This window comes from Coregonus lavaretus (genome assembly GCF_964263955.1).
Source record: "Coregonus lavaretus genome assembly, chromosome: 33".
NCBI lineage: Eukaryota > Metazoa > Chordata > Actinopteri > Salmoniformes > Salmonidae > Coregonus > Coregonus lavaretus.
This window is the reverse complement of record NC_140020.1, coordinates 4438502-4448718: the sequence shown is the minus strand read 5'-3', so window position 1 is coordinate 4448718 and position 10217 is coordinate 4438502. Positions and strand designations below refer to the sequence as shown.

The 10217-nt window shown below is 42.4% G+C and overlaps 1 protein-coding gene across 1 annotated transcript; it reads right to left on the bottom strand.

The window, feature by feature from the left end:
• Positions 1-1151: 1151 nt before the first annotated feature.
• LOC311108544 (uncharacterized protein) lies at positions 1152-9905 on the bottom strand. The gene is made up of 6 exons (XM_084151190.1): positions 9744-9905; positions 5259-5459; positions 5147-5182; positions 4771-4857; positions 3136-3183; positions 1152-2303 (listed from the first exon to the last, which is right to left on the bottom strand). Exons 1-6 carry the CDS (start codon positions 9832-9834, stop codon positions 2191-2193), a joined length of 576 nt encoding a protein of 191 aa, XP_084007316.1. The 5' UTR covers positions 9835-9905; the 3' UTR covers positions 1152-2190.
• Between the last annotated feature and the right edge of the window lie 312 nt (positions 9906-10217).

Here is a 10217-nt window from a genome sequence, read left to right as displayed (position 1 = left end):
ATCCACCATAAATGCAAGGTCCTGCATCCATTCTGCAGAATGAAATTCTAACACTGGTTTGCCCTTTTCTTCCATGAACTGTTCAATTTCTTCTCGTAAATCAAAGAAACGCCTCAGCACAGCACCTCGGCTTAACCATCTTACCTCAGTGTGGTATGGCAGGCCATAGATGTGGTCTTTCTTTCTGAGAAGGCTGTCAAACTGACGTTGATTCAGGCTTCTGGATCGGATGAAATTAACAGTTTGGATAATATAATAATAATAATATAATAATAATATAATAAAAATAATAACCACCTTCATGACGTTATCCATCTTTAATGACTTGCAACACAAAGCCTCCTGGTGCAAAATACAGTGAAAAGTCCAAAAATCACGTCCTCCATTTGCAGATTGCACTTTCTCTCTGAACTTTGTCACAACGCCTGCTTTTTTCCCAATCATTGAGGGCGCACCATCTGTAGCCAGGCTGACAGCGCGGGACCAGTCCACTCCGACCCTGTCCAGCGCGCTGACGAGTGCAGTGAAAATATCAGCTGCTGTCGTTGTATCTGTCATCGGCACCAACTCCACGAACTCCTCGGTGACGGTCAATGTGTCATCAACTCTGCGGATGAAAATGGCCAGTTGTGCAACATCTGTAATGTCCGTGCTTTCATCAATTGCAACCGAAAACGCAATAAATTACTTTACTTTTTGCTTCAACTGGCTGTCCAAATCCACTGAAAGATCGGAAATCCTGTCTGCAACTGTGTTTCTTGTCAGGCTGATATTTGCAAAAGCCTGGTGCTTTTCAGGGCACACAATCTCCGCTGCCTTCATCATGCATGTTTTTACAAATTCACCCTCACTAAATGGTTTTGAAGCCACTGCGATTTCATTAGCAATGAGGTAGCTAGCTTTCACTGCAGCGTCAATGATGTCTCGGCTGTGAGTAAACACAGACTGCTGTTTCTTCAGACCCACCAACAGTTCATTCACCTTCTCTCTTCTCCGCTGTCCTTGAAAGTTGTCATATTTGTCGGCATGAAGACTCACATAGTGGCGACGAAGGTTATATTCTTTCAGCACTGCAACATGCTGTGAACACACCAAACATACAGCTTTCCCATTCAATTCCGTGAATAAATAGAAGGATGACAATTTTTCTTGGAACACTCTGCACTCTGCGTCCACTTTTCTCTTTTTTGACAGAGACATATTGGGGCAATGAGGGTGCCAAAGCACATTTATTTTATTTATTTTTATTTCACCTTTATTTAACCAGGTAAACCAGTTGAGAACAAGTTCTCATTTACAACTGCGACCTGGCCAAGATAAAGCAAAGCAGTGCGATAAAAACAACAACACAGAGTTACATATGGGGTAAAACAAAACAAAGTCAAAAATACAACAGAAATACATATAATATACAGTGTGCAAATTTAGCAAGTTATGGAGGTAAGGCAATAAAATAGGCTATAGTGCAAAATAATTACAAATTAGTAATAACACTGGAATGATGTGCAAGAGATGATGTGCAAATAGAGATACTGGGGTACAAATGAGCAAAATAAATAACAATATAGGGATGAGGTAATTTCAGATGGGCTGTGTACAGGTGCAGTGATCGGTAAGGTGCTCTGACAACTGATGCTTAAAGTTAGTGAGGGAGATAAGTGTCTCCAGCTTCAGAGATTTTTGCAATTTGTTCCAGTCATTGGCAGCAGAGAACTGGAAGGAATTGCGGCCAAAGGAGGTGTTGGCTTTGGGGATGACCAGTGAGATATACCCGCTGGAGCGCAGACTACGGGTGGGTGTTGCTATGGTGACCAATGAGCTAAGATAATGTTAAAAGTAGAAGCCGTAATAAATATCGCGAGCAAAACAAAGTAGCTCATCCGGACTGGCTGCACTTGCTTGACCTATTTGCTCTGCCCCGGTATAAATGTTTGCTTGCTTAACACAATTGCTATTGCGCCATCCAGTGGACACAATTGGAACAGCAGTTTCTTTTATTGAAAAATTGCAGCTAATTTTTATACTTTACAAAATCATCTCGCGGGCCGGATTAAACCCGTTTGCGGGACTGATCCGGCCCGCGGGCCGGACGTTTGACACCCCTGGTCTAAATACTTATGTCAATTTGCCACCACCAACAAAATGAACAAAAGACAAAAACAGAAAACAAAAACAAAAGACATCAAAACATCATAACAGCAGAGTCTGACTTCTTTCTGTGTTTGTAGCATGTAGCATGTAGCATGCCCATCCCAGTAGAATCACCGTGAATATTCCCAGTGGGAGTAACAGGAACAATCTCTCTAAAAGGCCAATAAGAGAAAGACAATGAGTTGATGAGACATTTTTCTGTCCATGAAGCAAAACCTATAAAAAGGAACATAGACAAGCTAAAGGGACATTACACTTTCAAATCAAAGTCTGTCAGATGTTTTCAGACCTCTAAAGTAGTCTAATGTCTCCTGAGTGGCGCAGTGGTCTAAGGCACTGCATCGCAGTGCTAACTGTGCCACTAGAGATCCTGGTTCGAATCCAGGCTCTGTCGCAGCCGGCCGCGACCGGGAGACTCATGGGCGGCGCACAATTGGCCCAGTGTCGTCCAGGGTAGGGGAGGGAATGGCCGGCAGGGATGTAGCTCAGTTGATAGAGCATGGCGTTTGCAACGCCAGGGTTGTGGGTTCGATTCCCACGGGGGGCCAGTATAAAAAAATATGTATTCACTAACTGTAAGTCGCTCTGGATAAGAGCGTCTGCTAAATGACTAAAATGTAAATGTAATGTCAAAATGAAACCATGTCCAACAAAACCAGTTGTATAGAGCAAGCTATTCGCCTCCACCCCAAATGAATTGGAAAAAATACACACCGAATAAAAACCAAGACAAACGGGAAATTAGACAGGGATGATCTTTTCCATTCATTTGCGATTGAGGCATATAGCTGGATCTACACAAACAATGTCGTGGGACGTGGCTTCACCTTTACATTACTCTAGTTTCAAGCTCTGAAAACATCTGACAAACATTCATTTATGAGTGAAATGTCCCATTATGCGCCTCCATGGTCTTTGAATTGCTATTCTCTAGGAGGCACACGGTATCTATTGTGCCAAAAATATCCAACAACAACAACATACCTCTAGGGCTGGCAGGGGGTGTCTCGTCCAGGGTAGTCCTCTGCTGTCCTGTGAGAGTCAATGTTACAGTGAAATCAATTTTAACATAACGAATTCAACTCAGATGTTCTATTTTGTCTGTAAAACTAAAAGAGGAAAAGCCAGTGGAGGATACTGTACCCTACTCTACTGTTCATTATAAACTGGTTGGTTCGAGCCCTGAATGTTGACTGGCTGACAGCCGTGGTATATCAGACCGTATACCACGGGTATGACAAAACACTTACTACTCTAATTACGTTGGTAACCAGTTTATAATAGCAATAAGGCACCTCAGGGGTTTGTGATATATGGCTCATATACCACGGCTAAGGGCTGTGTCCAGACACTCAGAGCTGTGTCGTGCATAAGAACAGCCCTTAGCCCTATTTGTAAGTCGCTCTGGATAAGAGCATCTGCTAAATGACGTAAATGTAAATGTAAATGTATATTGACCATATACTACACCGCCTCGGGTCTTATTGCTTAATTCTCATACAAGTAAACAAAACTATACTGTCATGACCTGAAACCAGGGCTCATTCACAGAGCGAGTGCTGATTTAATGTGATTGTGTTCATATTGATCTAAAAGGCTAAACTGATTATTGATCAGTCCTCTTAATCTGAGGTGCTTTGTGGGTCCAAATTCAACATCCAGTAAATCAACCAGGTGGTATTTTTAGTACAGACCTTTTTTTAAATGTAAACATGCACTGAAAGTACCACCAACCCACTAAGTCTCATTATTCTCAAATTAGGATAAACATTAGGTAACACTTTGACAACGTTCATGAATACACATTTGTAAATAGTTTTTATACTACAAATGGATTTCCAAGCATGGTAAGCATATAATTTATAAACATTTCTAATGATTTATAGAACATTTAAGCATTCAGTCTCATTTGTAACCTAGCAGTTTACTTTACTAAAATTACCAGCTATCTTACTACCTTCAGAATAACTCAGTATGCAGGATGGCTATATTGACAGTGTATAAGAATGACTCACTCATCTAGCTTTGGGGAAAAGAAGCACATAGACATGTGGGAGGAGCACAGATACTGCACTCCCCACTGTGGGGAGAAAGACTTAAGAAACAGCAGTCACACACTCAAGGGGGGCGGTTCTATTGGGTCTGTCCTCCATTACGGTTTCACCTGTGATGAGCATTTATAAATGTGTATTCATCAAAGTTATTTGAAACGGGTTAGGTTATGACAAATGGACAAATAAGAGATAGCTAATAATGTTCAAAAGAGGTTTGTACCAGGTGTGTCTATGCCAGGTGTGTCTGTACCAGGTGTGTCTATGCCAGGTGTGTCTGTACCAGGTGTGTCTATGCCAGGTGTGTCTATGCCAGGTGTGTCTATGCCAGGTGTGTCTATGCCAGGTGTGTCTGTACCAGGTGTGTCTATGCCAGGTGTGTCTATGCCAGGTGTGTCTGTACCAGGTGTGTCTATGCCAGGTGTGTCTATGCCAGGTGTGTCTATGCCAGGTGTGTCTGTACCAGGTGTGTCTATGCCAGGTGTGTCTGTACCAGGTGTGTCTATGCCAGGTGTGTCTGTATCAGGTGTGTCTGTACCAGGTGTGTCTGTGCCAGGTGTGTCTGTACCAGGTGTGTCTGTACCAGGTGTGTCTATGCCAGGTGTGTCTGTATCAGGTGTGTCGTTGGCATACATCTCTCCATCACAGTCAAGGCCTGACAGAGAAAAACAACAAAGGTTCTGTGGTATTTTATGTCATACTTATGCCATACTGTTGGAGATAGCAATGAGGAGATAGAGAAAGGAAAGTATAATCCCTATTTTCCTGAAGAAAAAGAGAAGTAGAGTGAAATAAAATTGAACTGATAAAGTGCTGATGACACATAGGAAGACATTGAGCGTTATAATAAAATGAATAACTGAACTTGGGCATAGATTTGCCTTTACAGAACTGTCTGGTATAAGTGGTCTATTATGTTGAGGAGCCTACTATCTTTTACTCACTGGTTTGATTGCTGGAACATTCACCATCATTGTTCCCTGAAACAAAAAATAGACTTTAGAAGAGCATTCATCTTTGTTCACGCAACACACATAGACTAATTAGAGTCCTCACCATAGTGTGTGCCATCACATCTCAATGTTGTTTTCTCGTCCCACTTCAACCACACCTGGTCGTCTTTCCTGTACACACAGCAGCCCTCTGAGCGGTTAACTTCTGTCCCACACACAGGGTCATTCCTTCCCCTTGGCTCAAAGCAAGACAGTTTTTCATCTCTTGGAATGGCAACCTTCGTTGTCCTGTATTTGCAAGTTGCTGTAAGAGAGAGACAGAGAGACACAGACGATTGACCATTGTGTCAGTTTGAGAGACTCAATCACGGTACATTCTTATCTGAATAGGAGCTGATCGTGGAATTCAGGAGAAAGAATGGAACGCACGCCTCATCCACATCAACGGGGCTGTAGTGGAGCGGGTCGAGAGCTTCAAGTTCCTTGGCGTCAACATCACTAAGGACTTAACACGCACGTGAAGCGGGCACGACAGTACCTCTTCCCCCTCGGGAGGCTGAAAGGATTTGGCATGGGCCCTCGGAGCCTCAAAAAGTTATACAGCTGCACCATTGAGAGCATCTTGACTGGCTACATCACTTCTTGGTTTGTCAAATGCACCGCCCTCAACCACAAAGCGCTACAGAGGGTGGTGCGGACGGCCCAGTACATCACTGGGACCGAGCTCCCTGCCATTCAGGACCTCTATATCAGGCAGTGCCAGAGGAAAGCCCGAAAAATTGCCAAAGACTTCAGTCACCCAAGCCATAGACCGTTGTAGTGGGCAGTAATATTTGATACATATATTACACTGTGCATTCGGAAAGTAATCAGACTCCTTGACTTCTTCCACATTTTGTTACGTTACAGCCTTATTCTAAAATGGATTCAATAGTTTTTTCCCCCTCATCAATCTACACACACAATACCCCATAATGACAAAGCAAAAACTGTTTTTTAGATATTTTTGCAAATGTATAAAAAATGTAAAACTGAAATACAACATTTACATAAGTATTCAGACCCTTTACTCAGTACTTTGTGGAAGCACCTTTGGCAGCGATTACAGCCTTGAGTCTTCTTGGGTATGATGCTACAAGCTTGGCACAACTGTATTTGGGGAGTCTTCTCTGCAGATCCTCTCAAACTCTGTCAGGTTGGATGGGGAATGTTGCTGCACAGCTATTTTCAGAGATGTTTGATCTGGTTCAAGCCACTCAAGGACATTCAGAGACACGTCACGAAGACACTCCTGCATTGTCTTGGCTGTGTGCTTAGGGTCGTTGTCCTATTGGAAGGTGAACCTTCACCCCAGTCTGAGGTCCTGAGCGCTCTGGAGCAGGTTTTCATCAAGGATCTCTCTGTACTTTGTTCCGTTCATCTTTCCCTCGATCCTGACTAGTCTCCCAGTCCCTGCAGCTGAAAAACATCCCCACAGCATGATGCTGCCACCACCATAATTCACCGTAGGGATGGTGCCAGGTTTCCTCCAGACGTGACGCTTGGCATTCAGGCCAAAGAGTAAAATGTTGGTTTTAGGTGCTTTTTGGCAAACTCCAAGCGGGCTGTCATGTGCCTTTTACTGAGGAGTGGCTTCTGTCTGGCCACGCTACCATAAAGAAGTTTTAAAGGAAGATAACAAGAAGGCCATATGCAACGTTTGTGCTGCTATTATTTCACAAGGAGGGGAGAAAGTGAAATCTTTCAATACCACAAACCTAATTACTCATTTTAAAGTGCATCACCCCCAGACGTGTCTACTTACAACAAAACCAGAAAAAAAACTAAGCTCACACTTCCAACAACTAAACAAGTTCAAGTTGAGCAGTCATTTGAAAGAGTAAGACTATTTCGGCGAGACAACAACCATTAACGCAAAGATAATGGAATTCATTGCCCTTGACATTCTACCGTTCTCTGTCGTGGATGATGTTTGCTTTCGCCGACTGGTCGAGCACCGGTACACACTACCAAGTAGGAGTTATTTTTCAGACGTTTCCCTACCGGAGTTACACAGTATTGTTGAAACGTACATCCATGAGCTACTTGCTATGGGCGTCACTGCTATTAGCTTCACCACTGACATTTGGACCAGCGATGTCAGCCCCATTAGCATGCGGAGTCTGACAGCACAGTGGGTTAACGAGGATTTCGTACTTAGGAAAGCCGTATTGCATGCTCAAGAATGTGCTGGTTCTCATACCGCTGCTGCCATTTCAATGGCATTTGAGAAAATGTTTGAAACTAGGAAAAACCCCAAGAACAAAGTACACGCTGTGCTACGTGATAATGCACATAACACGACAAAGGCTTTGGAAGAATGCGGAGTTGCCAGTTTGCCATGCATGGCACACACCAGTGGCAACAGGTAGGAAGATAGTGAGTGATTTTAAACACTCACAGCTAGCATACAGCCGCCTGCAAGCAATACAGGAACAGTACTTTTTACATGATAGAGAGCCTGCTGTAACAGAAACGAGTGCTTGGCGTGTACGCAGCCGGCTATGAGTTACCTGCCACAATCAGTACAAACCAGTGGACTCTCATTGAAAACATGAACACACTCCTAGCTCCATTCGAACAACTGACTCGAGAAATAAGCTCATCAACTGCATCTGCAGCAGCCGTGATACCCTCTGTCATGGCATCGAAACGCCTGCTCAACAAAACTGCCGACACAGACCGTGGGGTTAAAACTTGCAAAGGTTCTCTACTAGAGGCTGTGAACAAGTGATTAGGTGGCATTCTCTCTGAGCCTCTTCACTGTGTCTCCACCATGCTCGATGCTAGGTACAAGGACCGCTACTTCGATGCAGACAAGAAACAGTGTTTACGTGAAATGTTACAGACACAGCTGGACAAGATGGAGAACGGACACAGTGACAGTGCGCACCAAGGAAGAGGACCCACGATAGAAGAGGCAACGGACAGACAGAGCTCAAACTTCACTGCTTGACATGTGTACGATGAAATTCTGGTTGAGAATGGTACGACTGAACAAATGAACAACGAAACAGCACAGCAAGTACGTGAAAGAAATAGGTTTTGGTTATGTTTTACTGGTAATGGGGACATACGTAAATGTCAACAAAATAACCTTTTGATCAGAGTGTGTGTGTGTGTGTATAGAGAGATAGACGCGTTGTATTTTCATTTTCTGTTACTACATCGGCCAACATTTGCCAATGTTGATCTATGCCTAATGATCCTTTGGAATGCAAGAATAATGCAATATGTTGAATTACATTTTAATTTCCTAAATGAAAGATGAGATGAGATGATGTAAATTTGCTCGAATCTTACTAGTCAGGTCAGTTGAGCACATTAGAATAGTTTAAGTTGTGCCATTTATAGCAGTTTATGACATAGCCTAGAGACAGTCATTTTTTCAAGCAGTTAAAGCTAAAATGATTAACTGCATTTTAGTTTAAACCAATATTTATTTCAAAGCATTTTTAAGTTTCACCATACAGTCAAGGTTGGATAGTAAGAAGAGCCACCAGCAACTTAACCATCTTTGTAATGCTGGGGGGAAGCTAAAATATTTGTGTCATAAATATCTGTTGTGCGATAAAATACATTCATGGATTTGTCATTTCCAAGTTATTAAACAATATGTTCCTAACTGTACAAATGAACATATGACACTTTGTTTCAACTATTTAACTGTACTAGAATGCTTAAAGGCCGCTAACATTTTAAATATTGGTTATCGGTATCGGCCAAAAATGTCATATCGGTGCATCCTTAGTCTGAATACTTTCCAAATGCACTGTATCATACTAATTTGAGTGTTACAGATTGACATTGACTATGTTATGTCTAGTCTATGAGACCAGGCTGAGACACTACAAAACCTTATTCCTTATGAATAATTTTCTCACCTTATTTTTTGCCATTATATTTATGTGGTATTCTAAGAGTTTCTATGGTCTATAGTAGTAAAGCCCCCCACACCCTTTTAGAGGTCAAACCCAGCATTTAGGGAAACACTTGTGACCTTTGCATGACTGTAAGTCGCTTTGGATAAAAGCGTCTGCTAAATGGCATATTATTATTATTATTATTATTATTCTCAGGCTGTAGCACAACCGGCCGTGATTGGGAGTCCCATAGGGCGGCGCACAATTGTCCCAGCGTCATCCGGGTTTGGCCGGTGTAGGCAGTCATTGTAAATAAGAATTTGTTCTTAACTGACTTACCTAGTTAAATAAAGGTAAAATAAAATAAATGACTGAGTACTAGTAAATACCTTGTACCCCTGCACATTGATCTGGTACTGGTACTCCCTGTATACTGTAACTCCATTCTTGTGTATTTTATTCCTCGTGTTACAATTCATATTATTTTTTAACTCTGCATCGTTGAAGGGCTCGTACGCAAGCATTTCACGGTGAAGTCTAAACCTTTTACGCGCCTCTAGTTTTGACTAAATAAATAATAACAATCTTATTATCGCAAACACAAGTTTGTGGCTCGGGACCGAGGCTACTAAACATCGGCATTTCGACCGGTTTCTGTAAAGAGTCAAGGAAGATAAATATCTTACCGTCAGGGTTGGCCAAAACACACGTGGCTAGATAATACAATAGACAGAGTATGACTATTAAAGGACTGTTGACGTCCATATGTATAAACATATTAAGCAAAGCAATTAGACAGTGCTCAAGCTTTCCAGCGTCTTGCTCTTAAGGGACAGAAGTTGCAAGAGGAGGTGGAGAGGAAGCGCACGTTGAAAAACCTTAGCTCCCAGCTAACAAAATTACGTTCCAGGACAGTTATTTTAGTCCCCACATAAGTCATGATAACGTTATTGTGAGATGTGCCTTCTACGTAGCTGTGGTGTCCGCTGACAAAACGCACGTCCCAAGTCTTTTCAGGACATAGAAATGTGGGGGGTTTTAAACAGCTAAATAACGTAATTCAGTAATGTTATAAGAGACGTGCCTTATTGGTACTGTAGGTTACGTTCCCATTGGTTACCAGAAACTGCATTTTGTGGGGCTCTCAATGTACTTTGACG